Source organism: Eufriesea mexicana, unplaced genomic scaffold, assembly GCF_001483705.2.
Source record: "Eufriesea mexicana isolate 0111107269 unplaced genomic scaffold, ASM148370v2 scaffold7569, whole genome shotgun sequence".
Taxonomy (NCBI): Eukaryota; Metazoa; Arthropoda; class Insecta; order Hymenoptera; family Apidae; genus Eufriesea; species Eufriesea mexicana.
In genome coordinates this window covers 385,705-408,236 of record NW_016915373.1, presented here as the reverse complement: position 1 = coordinate 408,236, position 22,532 = coordinate 385,705, and the positions used below count along the sequence as shown (strand labels likewise).

The window sequence follows — 22,532 nt, the reverse complement described above, 5'->3', positions numbered from 1 at the left end:
GAATGGTTACAAGTTGAAACATAGTTCTGCAGTATCAATTTCATCTAATGGAATTTGACGATATAGGACATCTACTTTTTTCTAGTGGGATATCAACCGACAATTCTTCTCAGTGAGTTTTTATATTTTTCTTTTATAACATGTATGTAGTTGTTAGACTCGTCATTCGTCCTAATAAAAAATATATAAAGAATCATAGATTCATTTAAAAAACAAAAAATAAGATTCAGAACTATAGAAACGGTAGATAGTGGCTTTGATTTACAGAACATATACGCATTTAAATATAGTTTAATTTTCCTCAAATACTATGCACAATAACGTTATCCTACTATTCGACTTTATATTTATTTAATTAATAGCCTTTAATCATCCTCTCACTAATCTTTCTATAATCTTAATATCGTATAATTTGATTATTCAAAGAAATTCCTCTTACTCCTTTAGTTTAAAAGATACATTTTAGATAGTTGTTCTAGTAGTTCACGCAAAATATTTCTCTTGGTTCCCAAGCGAGTACGACATCGATCGCATAAATACGAGGATTTGTGTATACAGTGGTAGACATTAATTCTCGCTAGATGAAAGCGCTTAGTTTCTACCGAACAAGAGGAAGAAGCGGCAGTGAAAGGGACGAAAGATGCTTTCTAGGGATAAGATGAGATTCAAGGGAACCGGTACATCTCAGGGTCCTCAGGGTCGCGATTCACGCTCACGACCTTTACTTTCTCCGTTCCTGTCGCGTGACAACTCATGTGGGATGAGAAGCGTGAAAAGCACGAGGAAGTCAGGCAGGAAGATAAGAAGATACCGGAAGTGGCACGACTGGTCAATTATTCCTGAAACTATGAGACGATGCAGAAAAATGTAACATGCGAAAGCAACTTTCGAAGCTAAAATACGAGTTTGAGCGATCATATTGTCATCGATAAAATTAATTTATACTATACCTCCTATCCTAATATTTGACCGGATTAACAAGTCAACAAGTTAAATGTAAGCAAGAAGTATTAATCATGCAACATAAAAACCTGCATAATCGTTGCCTGCAACAACGTTCGGATAGAATCTTTCCGGTTGTGCTTTGTGCATGGCCATATAATCTCAATTCGTTTTTAAAAGAGTACAAAAAAGGATTATTTGAGGAAGTTCCGCGACGTTTAAAAAACATTAACGCTTAATCGAACAATCGTGAGAGATCACATAATGAGAAGAAAGTTTCAACAAGACATTTAAGGACTAATTGTAAGAATTGCTCGTTATAAAAATGTTTGTCTTCGATGGATTGATCAATTGATTTAATGAGATTTTGTATACCATGTAACGTAGGACGATCAAAAAGATCTTTTCTCTTTTTAAAGAAAATAAGAAATGTATAAAACATTAAATTATCATAAACAACATTTAATAAGATTTTCGTTTGAAAATATATTTGTAGTTCTATCTATATACTTTATTGATACATTTGGATATAATTATCATAAAACAAGGTTATAATTATTACAATCATTCCACCTGCCAAATGGTTTAATTTTTACATTTGTGCGAGTGAAGCATTTCTTAAGAAAACAGTCTACTTAACCTCAATGACAAGGAAAAAAATCTTGTCTGTTTCATTCCACTAACATGTGATAAAGATAATTACTTAATTGGTTATAGATAAATAAATAAAAAAATAAAATAAAAAGCATACCTTTTAGATTTAATAGGATACTTAGTTATCTCGTTAATTGTATATATTTCTAATCTCGTTTGTGCACAATTGCATTTCGATAATAACCACTTTGATTATTAAAAGTCATTTCCAATAATCCTTTAAAAATATTTACTTTTAACATAAAGTATATATATTGCATACATGAAGTATAATGAAATTTTTCATAATTTCGTGCACGAACGCCATCTACCAAGAATCAGTGGTACTACAAAGGCTATGTTTACACACGTAGATACAATACTAGTATTTCATAATCATCGCATGCATATCATACGAGTTATGATTATAAAATGATAATATCTTATTGTTAGTTTATGTATTCGTTTGATTTCTTTTACATATCAATAAACCTACTTATTGTTTTGGGGTTGTGCTTGGAATTTTGGTAGAATGCAAATAGTAGTATTTACCTATGATTATTTTTAATTTCTGGAACCTAAAAATTCAACTAAACTATTCGCTATGAAAATATTCCATTTATATAGACAATTATGATAAGAATATATAAGCTGATTCTGAAAGCGGTTTCTAGAAATCTACTCATACATTAGTTATTCATAATTTGCTTTGTATTGATAAAAAAAAAAAATAGTAATATATTACTATTTTAAAATACGGGTTGTTTTATTTACATACTGTCAAATGTATTATTTTTCAAACAGATCCTGTATCTCAATATGGCAGTACTTGAAAAGATAGCGGCAAGCAGGAAGTCGGTCACGAAAATGAGTGCAGGCTTCTGTCTTCCTCGTTACGCTTCGACCTTAATAAGGAGCATCGCTCCTATACTTTCTTCATTGCGATCTCACGGTAACTTTAATTCATGATACTTTTCGTGCACGTTTGCAAGAGATAAGAGAAGCCGCTTTCGAACATCCTCCTACCGGTAGAAGCATCTCGACACGAAGCACATGCGAGGTGAACACAATTAACATATAATGACGTACGTGGTGAGCTCAAAGAAAAACCCCGATCAACGTACCGTTGACTTCTACAGACAGTGAAAGTTCCGGATCTGGTGGTGGGCACCTATATATAGCTTGGCAGCATGTACGAACAACCTCAGAATACCAGCGATTTGGAAGGAGTTTAGATCAAAAGTAGAGAAGTTTCTGAGAATCGGAATCTTAAAAATGATAGAGGAAAGATTTGATTAAATTTGAATTTAGAGAAAATTTGGATTTTGGAGATTTAAATGGATTTTTAAGAGACTTAGAAAAGATTGAATTTGGGATAAGTTTGAAAAGAAATGGACATTAGAATAATTTTAACAAAAAATTTCAAAATAAATAGTTCTTGACCAGGTTCAGAATGATATGGATCAGAAAGTATGATGTGAATTTATTTCAGCATGTTTTGAAAAATTAATAAATAAAATGTGATATTTAGTAGTAGGTATAAAGAATATAGCCTTAACCTATTTTTCTTTCTTTGAACAAGTGTATAATATATAAATTATTGTAATTGAAACCTCTATGCATATGTAGAAATAACAGAAAAATAATTATAAATTTGCAAAATTAAAATGTATTCATGTTTGTAAATACTTTGTCCATCGAAGAAAAAATAAATTTTTGACGAGATAAAATCAAATTATTTTAATTTTGGTTAAGTACATTTCTTTTTTAAACAAAACATTAGTAGTGATATTTCAATCAATTAATAGTAAAAATCGGCGAAAGTAGCATTAGATAAAGTTATCTACAGGTTTGTAAGAATTTCTCTTATGTTTTATGATGTCACTTTATCAGCATGATTGTGCCTTCTTCCACCTAACTTTCTACAACAAGAAATCATGCACTTGCAAATTAAAATAAAAAATTCTTTACTCAACTACATACAAAATATGTTATTAAAACTTATTTTTTGCATAATTATCTAATATTATTGATATTTTTACATAAATTATATATAAATAGTCCCTATTTGTTAAAATAAATATATAAATACATATTTATAAAGCTAATAAAATTAGTAAATATAGAAATGAATGTTTTACATTAAATCTTTTTCAAATTTAAAAAATTTGACTTATAGATTGTCACTGAATGTTTAAAAAATAATGCTTGTAATATATTTGTACGGTGAATCAAATGTCCCTGTACTCATAGTCTATTTGTAGCAAACCGAAACATCGAAAGTTGTTCATACTTTATGTATAGCGCGACCCGAGGCATATACGATCATCACATGTATTACCCAATAGAAAGCGAATCGTTCATACGATGGATTTGTGGTAACTACAATCTACCAACATTTCTATCATAGGATTAATGACCAGTTTAAAAAAATGGTAAATATCTTTTCAGTAATTTAACATTAAAGTTATAATACCAATTATTAATTCATTTTAAATTTATAATTCTAATGTCAAATTTTACCCAAGATAAAGTCACTTATAAAGTCTTATACATGTGTTCTTAGCTTTCAATAACCATTGTTAACGATTTTTCTCCAACTTCTATATATCCTTCATTTTATTTTTTTTCAGTAATTGACGAATTTACGCTATCGAAATATTCTGCCACCAACGCTATATGAACGATGAGTATGTATGACTGAAAAAACAAGAACGAGGAATTCATAAATATTTTACAACAAACTTACACGTTAAATAAACATTTTTAATGAATAAAACTTACAATTTTACAATTTTTTCGCGTCAATGCAGAGTTCAAGTATTTCTTTCGGAAGCCTTTTAATCATTGATCAATTTTTGTACGCTACACACGATGTGAAGAAGTAAGAAGTACTATGTCATGACCTGCGTTTACTCGGCAAGGCCACTTTCACAAGAGTTGCTGCGATGAAGACGAGCACGTGTACATTCTTCATTTATACATTTCTTCTACACATGGTTCCTTTATTGACAACTATTTTTTGTAAGTTTCTTATTTGTATGGAGAAAGTATAATTCACGAATTAATGTGTGTAATACTTACTGAACATTTCCGTGCTTGAATTTTCTTGAAATTTCTGGATTATAAAACGTGAGAATTCAAAAATTACCAAAGTTTAATGCATAGAAGTATTAGAAATTTTACCATTCAATTATTTGTAAACTCAAATACCTCGATATTTGGAATCGTCAGAATTAAAAAATTTCAACTTTCGAGTACATGAAGAATCAGGTACCTAAAAATTAAAATGGCAGAATAATCAGATCATTTATATACGCTATAAAACTCTAGTGTATTTACTCGAATATACACGCAAGGTAAATTGTATGCTGGTTTATAAGTGTATATCCGAGTATGTATACATCGATAACTAAAAGTAAAAGTACCTCATCAAGTACTTTGGCAATTAGCCACTTAAAAATTCAAGTAGTCTGATGTTTGGACCATCAGAGACTTAAGTACTTCGAAATTTACATACGAGGTGTGACACTTTTTAAGGTTAGAAATCTGTAAATTTCGATGTTTTAGAATTACATTATACGAGAATTGATATATTTTGAACTCAAGTATAGAGTAAAAAAATAGGATAGTTACGTAAGTTATACTGTAAGCGAATAACTAGTTTATTTGCTTTTGCATTACTCGTAACGTGGAATCATTTGAAATGTGAATGAAATATACAGGTCAATGGTAATGATAACTTACAGCGTAGCTTATTAGAAACGTAATTTCACCTACATAACGTGCATCGTTGATCACAAATTGAAATAAATTTCACTTTCAAATTGGGATCGAATAGACTTTGCTGCACAATTCGAGTATCATAATATACTCGTGCTATTCGTTTCACGAATGTTATGCAGTATTGGTATTTGCTAGAATATTTACACGTTCGTGAATATCAACTAGACGATAATATATTACACCAATACGTAAGTCACTGACCTTAGAAAACTACGACTTTTTAGTAAACAGTATGTTTGAATGTCACGAAAGGTTAGGTTTTCATTTATCTTATAATCTATTAACATCCCAATGCATATATGTAGATTGTTTTATACTTTTATTTAAACTATGTTCATTCTATTAACTCACATAGAATGTAATGTACACAACACATAACCTAATTTCGACATTCAAACAAAATTTCTAGATCAGAACCACTCGGTCGATAAACGTTCCGTGACATCCAATTGAACAGCCAATTAAACATCGAGATTTCACCTACCCAGGGCGCATCATTGATTACTAGGTTGGATTTCACTTTCGAACTGAAACCATCTCGAATGCATCGAGACACTAAACGATGCAACCGCAGCTCTCTACCCGTATCCGTGAATATCCCGGAAGTTTAACTCTGTCGACTCGAAAATTGACTGGAAACAGACGTTCCAAAGCATCACGAGAAAAGTCGTAGAAATTCCGGAAGATTTCCGGATAAGATATACAACATAATTATACGAGTTATATAAGTAGTCTTACGGATTTATAACCCCTATAAACTTGGCAAAAAGTTTATGTTTACTTGTACATAAAAAGTTCTTACACATTATTATGTTTTTTGGGGGGAAAGTGATCTCTTTTCCCTTTTTTGAAACTACTCAATGATATTAAAACAATGTAAAGTATTATGCAAGTAAAATTAAATATATTCTCAAAAATTTGTCACATATTAATCTATATATTATATTTCTTTATAGTGGAATAACTATTAAAATTATGAAATTATTACCTGAACAAACAAGTCTTTTTTACTTGATTGGTGAAAAATAGATATTTTTCAATTTCTTTCAGATACTTTCTATAAATAATTCAAACTGTAAATATTCCAAGGATGTCTCATGAATTCTTTATGGAATCGGACACATTTCTGTACACACCAGTTTGAAAATACATGATTTCAACTACCTCTTAATTGGCTCAATTACATTGCCGCGTTGAAATGTTAGTTTCACTTTCGACCCAATACAGACTCTTCCGACCTTAGATGCATCTTCAGCTCTCTACTCATTCGTTACAGCGGAAATGTGCGCTCGATCGTTTACAAGACGAAAATCGAAGGCTAGTGCGCGTTAGTTTCTTTCTTCTTTCATGGGAAGAATGTACGAACATTGTAACTTTCCCATCGTGGAAATTGCCTGTTCATTCGGGAAGCCGGAAAGAAGAGACCGTGTCACATGGGAAAAGGGTAACGGTCGGAGCTTGATGACCTATAGGATATGCAGGACACGTTTCCTTTTTATTTAGTTATTCTTATCCTCAATGGAGGTGAATACTGTTCAGAATTTTATACATTTGTTTTACAATAAAATAATATTTTACATTTATACATCTATTTCGTTTATTTTTATTTTTAATAGTTGTGTGTTTGGAAATGTATAAGAATTTTAGTATTATGATCTTTAAATACATACATAAATTTCCAGATATCATCTGCGACTACGCCAATGGTTCTTATTTCCTTCTACAGCTTCACCAATGCTGCATCAAATGTCAAGGTGCAGATAGAAATTCATCAATCGTGTGCATGTAAATTTATGTCTGTCATTGATTAATGTCACCAGTAGGCTATTCACTGTAGAATTTTCACCTCTCTGTGATATTACCGCGGAGAAATTAAAATATAAGGTTTTGAATAAACTGAATCGTGAACTTTACCTTGAATTGATGAAGTGAAATCCTTGTTATCTAACCGTGGCAACACGTTCAACATATAGCGCTTCATTTACCATTCTTTCTATCACTTCACTTAAAACTTACGAGTGCAATTTAACTGAACATTAAGTACAAAATATTTTAATTCTACTCATGAAGGTTAGTGGCAGGAGAAAATTCCGTGGAATCGAAACTTATTCAAGCGTGCTTGAGTAACCGGCCGCAGTCTTAATAACACTTCCTGCTCTCTGAGAACATTCCAACGTTCATAAAGTTGTTATAATATGTGAAAGTTAATCTCGGCGATTAGCGCATTCTGACACTTTCCACTCCCAGTTCTGACAATTACGTTTTACGCCTGCCCGCTTCTATGTTCACCCTCGTATTTCGATGTCATTCAAGATCTTGACACGAAAAGAAAGATCATCATGCTGGTTTCCTAAAACATCATATTTTTGTAAAGAGATGGACAGTTTTCAGTTTAAACGAGGATAAAGGTATCTATCGAAGTCTATGCAATTGCATTCTAGGAAATCGAAGTATGTACGCAATCTACGATCCAAAGAAATTCACGCAATTCACTTTCAAATAAGGATGTGACAATACTTAACGCTTTCAAATCAACAGAATTAATATTAGTATTGTAAATGTTAGATACTTATGGTGCAGATGTATAACATCTATAGTATGTGAAATATACAAATATTAAAAAATTTACTTTAAATTTGATTGCATATTTTAATTAGATATTTTTAATAGTATGCGAATCACTTAATTTAATATTAAGACATTGACCATAAACGATAGTGTACCTTTCACTGAGTTACCTACTTATTAGCAGGAATTGTGGTTTCAGAAGGCGTTACAATTCGTAATGGAATGACGAGATAGACCAAAGTCTAGAGCAAAGTTGTTACATCAATTGCCCGGCTGTATTCGTTACTTTCACTGAACTTCTATGGACTGGAAATAGCGGATGTTCTTACTATCCGATATAGTTAAACATACTACTCCATGTTCGACGTACATGAGAACCATACAACGATAGCACATTCTAGACACTCTAATTGAACGCCAAACAACGTTTCAATTGAGTAACACTTGTTGAATGTTCGACAAAGGAAACACTAAGAAGTACAATAACTAACAAAATCTTTCAAAATACTTTGAAAGTTTATAAAAGCTTTCTAATAATAAAAAATAAATTTTTGAACCTTAATTGCAACTAAAGTTAGTCAAAATAATTTGAATCAATATGTGCCACATTGAACTACTTTGTAATCCGTTCTGTGCTGCACTCTTTTCATGTCTTTAGTTCAAATTACGGATATGGCTGGTGACAAATGTTTGTTTACATACGTTGGTAACGTCAATAACTTATATGGCAAGTTTAACGTGAATTAAAAATCGTAAACGTGGCACAATATATATTAAAGATCATGTTAAATATTACAAAATGGTAAGGTTAAAATGTTGAAAAAAAGTTGCAATAACCGTAATTTTTTTGCTAATTGTCAAATTAAGATTGCAGGTTATGATTATAGAAATAATTTCTGAGAAATTTGCTTCCACACCTTAATGAATTAACTTGGTGAAAATCATGGCAAACTATTAATTGATAATGGGTGATGGGTAGCAGTGATTAGGTAACGCGATAATATTTGTTTATATGGTCATGCGAACGTGCGTAAACGCACGCCCCATACGTGTATCTACCGATGGGCGGTATGAAATCACCTCGAACATCTTTCACTCCTGTGAAATTACATGGACAAAAAGTTGAAGACAAACGAAAAGTTTCTGATTTAAAAGGTTATAATTACACTCTGAAGATTAATAATGTAATTAACATTTTATTTCGTTGATAAAGGAGGTTAGAATCCAGCACAAGACATTGAAAATATGTTTTAGATAACTACATGTCTTCTTAATGAAGTAACGTGACATGTTAAATGCTTCCGGCAAAATAAGTTTAATGTTTCTATTTTTTTAAGATTTTTTGTTTTTTAAGAATTGTTTTTATAGATATGTTTCTTTAAGAAAACAATTTTTATATGAATTTTATTTCTTTACTTCATACAAATATTTTCGACTTTCTAAATAAGTAATAATTAAATGCGCTATAATTTTGATCTTTTAAGAAAAATTCATACGTTTATATATCGTATTTTCCTTTTAGATTCAAAAGATAAGTATCGTGCGTAAAATAGGAAGGATGTAACTTACATATTGTTCACCCGGTTGCTTGTTCCCTCGATTATTGTCGACTACTCAAGATAAAAGCATGGTATATATAATATATAATTTTATATACATTTAAGAAAAGGAAATATCAAGTATTAATTTGTTCACTATTTTAACTAATTTGTTCACTAACTTTTATAGAAGAAAATAGGGGGAAGACCTAGTTCCACTTCTGATAATAACTAAACTAAGACACCGTTTCTAGGAACATGTAGCAATCGTTTGTTTTCCGTAAATCTTTTTACCGGGGCGTATAACCCAAATATCGGAGAAGAGATTTCGAGGAGCGAAGTGTCGGCGAGCTATCTCGAGGGACGAATCGTTTAGAAAGCAGACGGTAGGTACTCGCCGCCCATAAGTCGACCATTTGGAGTGCAAATACGAATTTCTAAAATACTTCGATCCTCTATTTGCCGTCGCGCCTTTGGAACGTTTTAAATGTTCCTTTTCCACTTCTACCCACGCATCAAACGATGCATGTCACACCGTATCCTACTCTCTACCCATAAGAGTTGCTGCTAACATCTAGACATCTCTGTTATGTTGACATTTCTCGTTGGACATTAAAAACGTTGAAATCGATCGAAAGTGCGTACCAACTCTCTCTCTCTTCAAAGAATAGGAAATAAAATGGCGCTGTATATGACAATAAATTCTTGATGTTTTGTTATATAATTGTCGATAACTATGTATTTCATATTTACTTTTTAGCTCATGGCATGCAGTTAGGAAATTATGAAAAAAAAGAAAGTTAAAATGTTCTTAAGAAATTCTAAGAATGATGACTCTCAGATTTAAAGCTGTGCTTCTCGAAACAGAAAGAAGATGCTGATATCAGGCGGAAATTAATATCCTGGTTGAGGAAGAGTGGTGAAACGACGGTCTGGATTGTTCTTCCGTACAGACTCGAAAATCTGGAGCAAATGTACAAGCGAATGATTTACAAACCGGAATAGCTAGAACGTATTCTAACAGTTTCGTATTCGTAAAGAGGTTTCAAAAATCATCCCGGAAATGCTGGATAACATGTTTCATTAGATAGTTGAACTAAAATTTAATAATCAAATTGCAGGTTATACATTTCTATAGATTTATTTAAAAATACGCTCATTTTGTTTGAATGCATATGCACTTCCTCTCCCTGCAAACTTGCCTTGCGATATTATACTTTCAAATTATGAGATATTAAATTTGTAGATGAAATAGTGAAATAGATTTCGCAATAATCAATGGTCAAAAAATGGTCACGAAAAATTGTTCGAAACACGAGTCGTCACTTTTGCATTATAAAATTTCATCCCGCTTCAGCGTATACTTTCACGAGGACGCAACGCTGCCATAACCTGTGCATGTTATTTTGTTTCAGACGATTAAATCTTGCAAAAGCATGTAATACATAGGAATAAATAAATTCCCTTTTTTTTTGTATCCTTTTTACAAAGAAAAAATTTCTTTGGTTTCGTATATTTTGGACACTTTTCGGTGACCTTGAGACAAACATTTGATTAAATAAGAGATTATTTATGTGTTTCCTGTCACATGGCTATATTAAATAACTTAATGAGCAATAAAATTGTGTAAACGAAATCATGCGTCTTGTATTTGGAAGTTGATCTATGTGAACCTGACTGAATGCCTAATTAATGAAAGACCAGGCGTTAGAAATCATGCTGAATTTATTTCCGTTCGACGTAAAGGCGAAACTACATGACTATTTCAATGATTGTGCTTCGCAGCAACAATTAGTTCCGCAATTTCCCATAGGACAGGAAGCTCATAAATATGTATTTATGTGAAGAAATATACAATTTTTACAGTTTGTAGAATAAATTTTTCCACGTAGATTTAAGATTTATTTTCTTTTAAACATTTGTTACAAGTGAAATATCTTTTTGTTTCATTGTTTCTGCGATTACGAGATCAAATAGTAAAATGCGATTTCTCGATAGTCCTTCAGGCACTCATCAACGATAGGGCATGTGAAAGGAAAAACGGTTGTGGTCCAGCCCCGGGGCATCCCTGGAGAGAAACCGACATGCATGTAAAACAGATAGCTAAAATCGATCGAATCGTTCGAGGAGAAAAAATTCACGTGAAACACGAGGTGGCTTGGTCGATCTCCTTTTCCACCACCTTTACATTCTCAAGTAATCTAGAGCACCAGGTATAACCTTGCTACATAACCTTGTCTACCCGTGAACTTCGCCTTCGCTGGACATAGCCACGCAAATACTAAGAGAACGAAATCGCCAGGCTTGTCCGACCGGATCATGTTCTCGATCACTTTCTCCGGAACGATGGCCCATCGTGGTATAAAGTAAGATTGCCAGTCTGCTCGTGGGAGGTGGATACCAGCAAGGAGGAAGGAAAGCGCACCTAGTGATGGGATTAACTCCCTGTTGAGCTTTGTATATAAATTTATGAACGCCTTTTGTCACAATGATTATGAAATGTGTGATGTATGTTACTTATAAGAGTTATAAATTATTGTTAGAATGATATGAGAAATTGAACTAAAGTACAATAAAATGATAAAATGTATATAATGAAAATAATTAAAACAAATAAAATAAATATTGTAACCGGTATTATGTTCAAATAATTGAAAGAGTAGATAATGCAATATTATATACAATTTGTTTGAAACATTTTATGTTATAGCAATTTCTATTAAACAATCCAACAATCATTTTTACGTTAAACTTATATCTGGTAAAGACACAATATATTGCTTTATATCGAGAAGTTGCCTAAAATTCTACAATTACCAGATAAATTAAATATTGAAAAATATTATTACCGGACCATATAAATAATATTCCCTTTATTTCTGAAACAAATACACAATTTTATATATCTTCTATCAAATGTATGTTTCAAAGAAATAGATAAACGTTATAAAGCGTTAAAATACCTTTGGCCAATAATATCATCTGGTGATCCAATAAGAAATATGATCGGTCCCATCGCTAGGCAGTCGCGTTACGGGCTTTCCGTAACGCTGTCTCGTCAGAACCCACCACCATCACTTCTCGATTTCCTCCGACTATGTGGACTACCTCCTCCACCAGGATGATTTTACCACCACTTTAACCACCTGGCCCAGACACACCACGATCCACCTTCCGACGATAGCACTGGGGGAGAATACGCGCCTATATAACTACGGCGTTCCGCTGATTGGACGAAGTAACTTACGTTTTCCTGCACTTAGGGAACAAGAGTACGCGGCCCAAGCCCGACGGGCGGCATTGCGAGAAATATGAGGATTCGCCCGGGATGCGTGGTCAGTTTTTATTGCAAAATAAGTTTTGATTAAATTTATTAACATATTCCATATCGGTAAAGCTTTTAAGTATCATTCAGAGTAAGGTGAATGTTTTTAAACAATTTTATCGTAGCAAGGGTGCTAGCAAAATAATTCGTGATGTCTTCGACATTCGTCGTATTTGGAGTAAGTATCGAGTGTCGGAATAAAAGAATGGTGATCGATTTAAACATTGAAACATTCTATTCAAGCATAAGTATGAATTTAGAAATCCACATTCATGAATTTTATGAAAATTTTTAAATATTTAATATTTTGAAAGTTTTAAATGTTCTTATAATATATTATAAAGTAAACTGCACCTGTATTCTTTAGTAGTTTGTTTCTCTTCACCCACAATATATAACAGTTTGAAAACAACAGTAGGCAGAATCGCAACTGTAAGACACTGGTCACTATTTGTCGACAAACGTGTTACTTGATTATCGATCAACGGCGAGTTTCGAAAGTGATGTTCCATAAACGAAAAGCCGTTAAAAGTCATGTCTGGAACATCGCCATAAAGGAATAGAGATTTCTCCGTCCCCACATGGACGTTTATGTTTCAAGTTCTTATCAAGATCTAAACAGTAGTAAACATGCGGTTTAGAATTCAAAAACAATAAAACAAAGTTTTAAAATAAAACAAATCACAGGCATTTACTGGTGTGATATTTCTGGTGAAATTCCATTATATTCGCCCACTTATGTTGTTTATAGGCTGCATTATTTGTGCTGCTGCAAATCGCTTTTGTGGCGAGCAAGGCAGTCGATCAGAGTCAACTACAACAAAAGTCTCAGCAACAAACTCCGTAAGTATATCTCTTATTATTTTTCCTAAAAACACAAATCAAATTTCATTGAAATTACTTCTTTCATTTTTTTATGAAGGTCAAGTATCATATATTTGTATTTTATTACTAATAAATTTAGATTATTTTATAAAATTATTACAACCCTTCAAATAATTTTTGTATGTAGATATGGCACAGCGGCACAAAAGAGATGGGGTGGTGACTTGGGAGGTCACGGCGGTGATCTAGGTACCGGTTACGGTGGAGACTTCAGCAGTCATGGTGGAGATTTAAATGGTCATGGTGGTGACCTCGGCGGTAATCTTGGAGGTGGCTTCGGTCATTCTGGAGGAGCTGCCATTTCCGCAAGTTTTGGCCATTCTGGAGGTAGTGGTATCGACGGTAGTCTGGGTCATTCCGGAGGTGGTGACATCGGTGGTGGTTATAGTCATTCCGGTGGCGGTGATATTGGTGTTGGTTTTGGTCACTCTGGAAATGGAGGTGGCGCTACAGTCGAAGAACATCACGATGATCATCATGATCATCATGATAAAGGGTATTGGAAGAAGAAATTAATCTGGAAACCAGGATGGAAGAAAATATGGAAACCTGCGAAGAAACAAATTTGGAAGCCCGCTTGGAAGAAAATTTGGAAACCTGTGTGGGAACCAACGAAGAAAGCAGTGTGGAAGAACATCGAGGTACCAGCTTGGAAAAAGATTTGGAAGCCAGTATGGAAGGAAATACAGGTCCCAGTGTGGAAGGACATTCAAGTACCAGCATGGAAGAAAGTCTGGAAACCCGTCTGGAAACCTATAAAGGTTCCAGCTTGGAAAGAAATTCAGGTACCCGCGTGGAAAAAGATCTGGAAGCCGGTTTGGAAAGAAATTCTGGTGGCAATATAGTAGCCATGATTTGTGGAAGAAAAAACTAATCTGGAAACCTTTATGGAAAAAGTATTGGAAACCGGCGAAAAAACAGATTTGGGTACCAGACAAAAAGTTAGAGTGGGTAGAAGCCTGGAAGCAAATCTGGAAGCCAGCTAAGAAACAAATTTGGGTAGATGATAAGAAACTGATATGGAAGGAAGAATGGAAACAGATCTGGAAACCATCCAAAAAACTTATTTGGGTACCTGATAAAAAATTAGAATGGAAGGAGGCTTGGAAACAAATTTGGAAGACTGAAAAGAAACTGGAATGGATACCTGATAAGAAATTAGCCTGGAAAGAAGCTTGGAAACAGATCTGGGTACCAGCCTGGAAGGAAATTTGGGTTCCAGCATGGAAGAAAATTTGGAAGCCAGTCTGGATATCGGAATGGTTTCCCATAGATGACCATCATCCTCATCATCACGGCTGGGAAGATCGAAAGGATACTCAGGCTCAAAGTACTCAAGTAGTTCCTTACAATCCTGACAATATCTCAAAGCAAAATGTTCAAGGTCAGCAACAACAACGGCAAGTCGATGAGAATAAAGTTAGGTGGGATAGATCATCGAAAACTGAAGCTCCATCGATAAGTCAAGACCTGGTACCACCGCCGGCATCAAATAATCAGAGCGGCCTGGCAGGCAATTTCGCGTTCCCTAATCACTGATCGAGCAGTATGCTTGTACAAAACTCTATTCGTGAAAGTATTGTAACATAAGCCGCTGTATATATTATTTTAGTCGTATGATAAGTTGTAGAGAGCTAAGTTTTCGATGGATTAATTGACTGATATAGTCCTGATTCTAACGCGTTTTACCTTTATGTATATTTCCTTCTTCCTTCACTTTTTTATACAATGTTGTTGTTACCTTTCTTTGTTAACCGATGCCGTTACGAATAAAGTTGATTAATATTTTGTTGATGTAATTCTTTAATCATTTCATAGTTTATTTTCATTTTCCTATGTATTAGGCATCGAATTTCTAAGAACTTATATATTTAGTAAAAAAAGAACCATTCTGTATTGCTAAAATAATAGGAACAGCAGAATTTACTAAAGACTAGAATATTTCATCAAAGCAAGAAATAAATAAATATTTTTTACACAAATTATCGCTATAAACCAATTTATTAGTAAACAAATACAAATTAACCTAGTACTTCTATCTTTCCTCGCTCCTTTTTCAAACTTTACGTAGCCAAATTATTACCTATACTAATCATTGGTATTATCAAAACAGTTTCTTCATATTTCGTTAACACATTCGTCTTACTGATCCACTTCATCATCCGTGGAACCACGTTTGTCATGACGCAACGTAACCACGCGATCGCCGTTGTTGCTGCCGCTGCGAAACTGGAGAAAGTTCAAGATGTTTATGGAAGGAAATTAAGTGTTGTATATGGGAGACCTCGACTATAGAGAAAGTATCCGTGTACACACATTGGCTTATATAAAACTCATGTATATGAACGTTCTAACGGTATAAATTAATTCGTATCATAGTCATATACACATATCCACACATATAAATGCATAGGTATGCATCATGTATACGAGGGTGTGTATGTTTGCACTAAACTGTTATACGGCTACGCTTAAAGCCGAGCCTACACCGGACACGTGCGATGGAAGGCGAACGTGCATGAACGAGAATGAGTATAAATATAGCAAGCAATCATGATAAATACATGGGGGAACAGTTAAAATCTAATTCGACTGTGTTTGTTGATATTCGATTTTAAATTATGATTTTATTATTATTAAGTGAAGAAGCACAAGAGAAACACAAATGTCAAAATTTCAAGTGTATTGTCCACACTATAAAACGTATATAAACAAAATATTTTCTAGTGATATAGTAACATTATTATTAAATCGTCCTACTTAATGCAGTTCTACGACGTAAAATGTCGTGATGCGCAAATCACTTTTTTCAAGACATTTCGCGCATTTGCTGCGTGGTATAGTATATACTAGCCATAAAGAATCTTCATTGTTCTTCATTTTGCTTAGTGCAAGACGATTTAATAAAACGTGGCGTATATATGTATATGATATCAAACAAAGAATAACAGTTGTTGATACTTGTCACATTCGTTTACGCACATTCACTTGTATAAACTTAGCTTAATAAATCTTATGTGTGTGTGTTGTGTGTCACTCCATGAAATCAGCCCCGGTGTGCGACAAGAGAAACTTTGCTATAATCCAGCTATATCGCGGGGTCAGACTTTTCATCACATGTGTCATGCCGAAGAAAAAAAAGGAATCGGAGAAATGTCGTACGTACGTATTTTCTAATCGATCTCCACGGTCGGCCAACACGGTTTTCACTTTTCTTCGGGCTTCGTTCTTTCCTTTGTTTCGTCATACTTTGCAGCAACATTTATCTTGTCAAAGTTTATAGATTTGGTAGTAAGATTTTTTAAAGATTTTTTTATTAAAATGTATTTATATTAATTATTATTTAAAATATATTAATAGAAGTAATTTACTTTAGAAAGATTTAGAAAGATTTGTTAGGTAAGTTTTAAATAACTATATTTTAGATACAAAAATTGAGTATCCAAAATTGTTCTTCCAAGACAATTATTTCATACATTTCTGGAAGCAAAGCTATAGTTAAATGAAAATTTCTCGTGTTCGATACCAAACAATCATCGTAATAATAAACAATTGTATTAATCAACGATAAACTATAACGTATTAAATAAATTTCGCACACGAGAAACAATGTCCAATTAGCGTCACCTTCGAGTATTTTCTAATTTAAATTTTAGTGAGTTATTTGGCGCGAATTTAAAGGTCGTGAAACGAAAATTGATCGTAACTAGTTTTTCTGTGGTAATAACGCAACACTGTTAGAAAGTGACAAATAATAATTTAAATTTCTCCGTAAAAATTGACTCTACGTGTATAATTTAAGAAAGAGGAAAATTATTTTTTCAGAAAAGAAGAAAAAGAAAAATGGACTTGAGAACATCCATAGAAGCGTTTATTGCTTTGTATACGATTTGTATCCGCCAATATACTTACAAATCGTACAAGATTTATTCGAGTTCAAGACGTCGACCTATGTTTGTTTTAAAGCACTTAAACGCGTTCACATTAATGTGTAAACAATTATCTTAAAAAAAGGTGATTATAAAACACTATTATAACATCTAATTGAGAACTAGGTTAGATAATCAATTTTTTGGATTTGGACGTTTTTAATCAAAACAACCTTAACAAATAAATTTTGATTTCAAATAAAAAAGAATTCGAAAATCAGAGTTATTTTTCAAAACTTTTCAAAAGATTGATTTCAGAACATTATAGGCGTGTCAGGAAAATTTTATGTTATATTTGTCCATATTGCGGAAGGTCAACAACGCAAAATAAATGCTAGGCATAGCAGATGTGATAATTAATAGGAACTCGTGAATTTGTGAAATTGTATCGCAATTCTCTCGCAACTGGCAGGAATATAAAACCTGTTGTATCAAGTCAGCACCAATTAGGCAGTTCTAGCAAAAAATAATTCAACAGTTATTTACTTTGAAAATCATTATGGCGCCTGCTTTTTGCTTTTCGCAAAATGTAATGAGAATAAAGAGATAGGCAGCTGGTTTGATTGTACAAAATATGTTTCTCTATTAATCTGAGTGAAATCTTAGTGAAATGAATATAAGAACTGGGACAATTATTCCTTGTTCATTTAATTACTTTTTGTATATTATTTTCTTATTAATTGCTTTTTTATCAACGCTTTGTATATTATCTTTTGTTCATTATTTTTTTATATAATGATTTTATATCGATTGTTTTCTTATTCTTTCCTTGTATGTCGACTATTTTATCCATTTTCATTAATCTTTGTAATATTGTTGTTCTATAAATTATTTTCTATCGTTTGCTTTTATTAAATAATCATATGTTATAAACTTGTAATTGGCTTGAATTAGGTGTTCCATTCTTCTTTAATCTTTTCACATTTAATGGTATATAAAATTTTAAATTATTTTCTTGAATAAATAATTTTTAGTATTTTTTTTACGGTCGAAAACGTGAAGACTTTCGCTCAAGAATTTCTTCCACATTATTACATAAATAACGATGATTGTTAAGTTTAACCAGAAGAATTATCACGTGTCGAGTTTTTGTTGTATCATAACTTGGAAAAAAGGCAAGGAAAAAGACGGATAACATTTCTATAAGTAGTACCCGGAACGAGGAGAGCATCATGTAAAGGATGTCTCGGACAAAAAGATATTTTTGTCAGAGGCCATGGGTGTCACGCTGATAATATCACAGGGTGCCACGGGAATCGTTTTTGTTACCATACGTATATATGCTTGGTATAGTAACCGCATTCGAAGTCCTGAAGCGAAGTATCAGTGCATTTCAAAATGTTCTATGCAGTCATTTCTCTTCTTCTTGTATTTTTTTGTATTTTTTGCATTTATGATTGCATCAAACCACACAATTTTCCTCCCGGTTGGTGAATTTATACTTAATAGTGGAAGTAATAATAAATATTAAATTTTAACTATATCTATTTTAGAAAAATAATTCTGTAAAAGTTATAGTACAATCTAAAAGCAGTTAAAATTAAAGACCGTTTAAAAACAAAATACAAGTACTATATAACGTTGATTAAAATTCTTAATAAAGTACCATTTATAATTTTTTATTCGAATACAGTTAGATATGTTATTAGTGCTTTCAAATATTTACTTAAATGAATTTTACTTAATGATTGGTCAGGTCCAAAATGGTTGCCACTGATCGGATGCATTTTTGCATTTCGACGATTAAAGCTAAAACACAAATACGCTTTCTTGGCATTTCAAGAATTGACGAAAACCTATGGTCCGATTTTGGGACTAAAATTGGGGAATCAGAAAGTCGTTGTGATTTCAACGCACGATCTTGTGAAGAAAGTTCTTCTACAGGACGAATTTAATGGCAGACCAGATGGATTCTTCTTTAAAGTCCGTGCATTTGGAAAAAAGAAAGGTACGTCTCTTTTAATATTTAAAATAAAATTATTGCAATTATACCTAAAAACTTTATATTGAAATGTCATGATCTTCATTTATAATTTTGTAAGATTATCTTTTCAATTAAGAAATCCATTATAATATAATTTTTAACTAATATAAAAATTTAATATATATTCATTTATAAATTTTAATAGGTATTTTATTTGCGGAGGGCACTACATGGTCTCAGTGTCGCCGCTTTACAATGCGTCATCTCAGAACTTTTGGTCTAGGTCAATCAATTATGGAAAAACATTTAACTATTGAAGCTCAAAATCTTGTGAATTACCTTCATCGTGCTAGTGCCAAGGGCCCAGTACTAATGCATACAGCTTTCGACATTGCCGTTCTAAATTCTCTATGGTATATGTTTGCTGGTCACACATTTGACTATGAAAATGAGAAACTGCAAGAAATTCTTCAAACTGTCCACGATGCTTTCAGGTAATTTAATGCACAAAAATTATAAAATATATAAGAATTAATTTCAAAAGTTTAATGTAGTAAAATTATAATTAACGATATATAAAGTGCATTTTAGAAAAATGTAAATATAAATTTTCATCTTTGTGCGAATACATTCATGTGCATTTCCTCTTCTATAGATTGATGGATACAATGGGTGGCATTGTTTCGCAAATGCCATTTCTACGGTTCATAATACCAGAATTATCTGGTTACAACGACTTAATGAGAATACTGCAGAAGCTTTGGAATTTCTTAGATGAAGAGATCAGTGTTCACGAAAAACAATTATCTCGAAATCAACCAGAGAATTTGATCGAAGCTTTTCTTTTAGAAATTTCGTCAAAAAGTAGCGATTGTGATGATTCTATTTTTAATCGTGAGTCGTTTCTCTTATTTATACAACTGAAGGTAATACATTTATTCTTATTTAAACCAATTAAATTTTTTATAAGGAGAAAATTTGTTGGTTGTGTGCCTGGATCTTTTTTTGGCCGGTTCGAAGACTACTACAGATACTTTAGCGGCTATTTTTCTATTTTTATCTTTGCATCCTGAATGGATTAAAATACTCCAAAAAGAATTGGATACCGTTCTAGGTAGATCTCGATCTCCTAGTGTAGAAGATTATTCATCATTACCTATGATGGAGTCGTTTCTGGCAGAGGTAATTAGTTATTGAAATTATTATTATAACTGCAAAATACTGTATATTTTACTATCACACTACTAAATCATTACGTATTTCTACAATTGCTAACAATTATTAACAATACAACATTTTCGTTACTTTTTAGTACTGATAATATTATTTTTGTCAGTTAATGAAATTTTTTATTTTTTCATTTATTAACTACTATGGTTATTAGCGAATATAAGTTAAGAATTATGTAAACAGATGATTGTTGCATTAGATACAGAGATTTTTGAATTTGGCGCCATTTGGATTACCTCACAAGACTATGAAAAATACAATTTTGAACGGATATACTATACCTAAGGTAAGTTTCATAAATAAATATCTTTAATAAAATTATTAATTTATACATTTTCATTATTTTAGGATACCGTAATCCTTCTGGATTTCCACAGTGTGCATAATGATCAAGTTTACTGGGATCATCCAGAAGAGTTTCAACCACAACGATTTCTTGACGTGAATGGGCGATTTTGTCAGAATAATTCAAACATTCCATTTGGATTAGGTATCTAAATTCATGCATAAACAATTTCCATTGTGAATTTTTTCCATTAAATTTTATTTTAACCAATTTAATCTATTTTTGTATAAGACATTTGTTTTTCGCTCAAAATATTTTTGAACAACTCATTAATATCCAAAAATAATTTATCAGATAAAATGAAACTTTTAAAACATTGGTAGGCAGATATCATTTAAATAAAAATTCAGTGGGAAATATCTTCGATGTAAATATTTAAAGTTTTTGGATATTCTGAGGTAAACGTTTTTGAGTTAATGATGATGATTCTACCTTTCAGGTAAAAGACGTTGTCCTGGTGAAACTCTGGCCCGGACAACCTTATTCTTATTCTTCGCCTACGTTATACATTACTTTGACATCGAAATTTCACCGGAGCATGGCAAGCCGGATCCGGATGGACACGATGGTTTCACTATATCACCAAAATCTTATTATTTGAAACTTACGGCGAGATCTGATATTATAAATAGCGTCACCGTGTAAATGATATAGATGATTAGTTAAAAATGTAAGTATAAGACACTGATGATTTTTACATTTTAAAAATTTTCTCACAAATATAAAGGAAAAGGATGATATAAATAAATAGTCTTGAATATTTATAAGAATAAATTGATATAACGTACATGATATATAATTAAAATTAAGATTCTAAAAGTTGGCGACTTAAGATTACTAATTAAATATCAAAGTTAAGAGACAAATTGTCTATTTAACAAAATAATATTTTAATGAAAATTTAATTTATTAAATCATACAATCTTCTATTTATCTATGATAATTAAAAATTAAGGAATTTTAAAAAGAAAAAAATTATTTTTAATGCTTAACAATGTTGAATAATATATAATATAATTCTTATTGGCTTTGCACAATTTATTTTCTAGAAACAAAGAAATATTTAACAAACACGTTAAAACCCAATATAAAAGGACTGATTTGCCACGTGGCGTGTGAGTTAAGGTACATTTGGACTTCTGCGAAACGAACTGATTTCGTCGAACACGTAAAACGACGCATAAAGCGACTTTCACGCGGCAGAAACAATAAACAATATTTGAGAGAAAAATTTGTCGAAGTCAAACAAACCTGCGTCTATCTATGGGTGGAGTTACTTCAAACCGAGAAACGTTACATTGTGCATACATCTATAACATTCTCATCATTGGAACAACCATTAAACAAATAAAAATATATTCATAACTTATGTTTCAAAAATAACTATACGAAGCAATGTATTTTAAATCATATTTATTGTTTTGTT

At 32.2% G+C, this 22,532-nt stretch overlaps 2 protein-coding genes across 2 annotated transcripts; both read left to right on the top strand.

Annotated features, from left to right (window-relative positions):
* Positions 1-12,778: 12,778 nt before the first annotated feature.
* On the top strand, positions 12,779-15,216 carry LOC108552633 (uncharacterized). The gene is given in 4 exon segments (XM_017907277.1): positions 12,779-12,802; positions 13,544-13,635; positions 13,805-14,509; positions 14,511-15,216. Coding segments are annotated over 4 exon segments (1,527 nt in total).
* A 3,728-nt stretch (positions 15,217-18,944) lies between these two features.
* Positions 18,945-22,303, top strand: LOC108552676 (methyl farnesoate epoxidase). The gene is made up of 9 exons (XM_017907326.1): positions 18,945-19,032; positions 19,303-19,554; positions 19,736-20,024; positions 20,186-20,424; positions 20,501-20,712; positions 20,960-21,046; positions 21,109-21,250; positions 21,546-21,776; positions 22,156-22,303. Exons 1-8 carry the CDS (start codon positions 18,945-18,947, stop codon positions 21,749-21,751), a joined length of 1,515 nt encoding a protein of 504 aa, XP_017762815.1. The 3' UTR covers positions 21,752-21,776; positions 22,156-22,303.
* The last annotated feature ends 229 nt before the right edge of the window (positions 22,304-22,532 follow it).

What these genes read in the sequence shown, in the direction of transcription:
- LOC108552676 (XM_017907326.1), top strand. Translation starts at nt 18,945, where the DNA reads ATGTTCTATGCAGTCATTTCTCTTCTTCTTGTATTTTTTTGTATTTTT. An exon ending in ACCACACAATTTTCCTCCCG is followed by an intron (nt 19,033 to 19,302) that starts GTTGGTGAATTT and finishes ATGATTGGTCAG; the next exon opens with GTCCAAAATGGTTGCCACTG. An exon ending in TGGAGTCGTTTCTGGCAGAG is followed by an intron (nt 20,713 to 20,959) that starts GTAATTAGTTAT and finishes TTGTTGCATTAG; the next exon opens with ATACAGAGATTTTTGAATTT.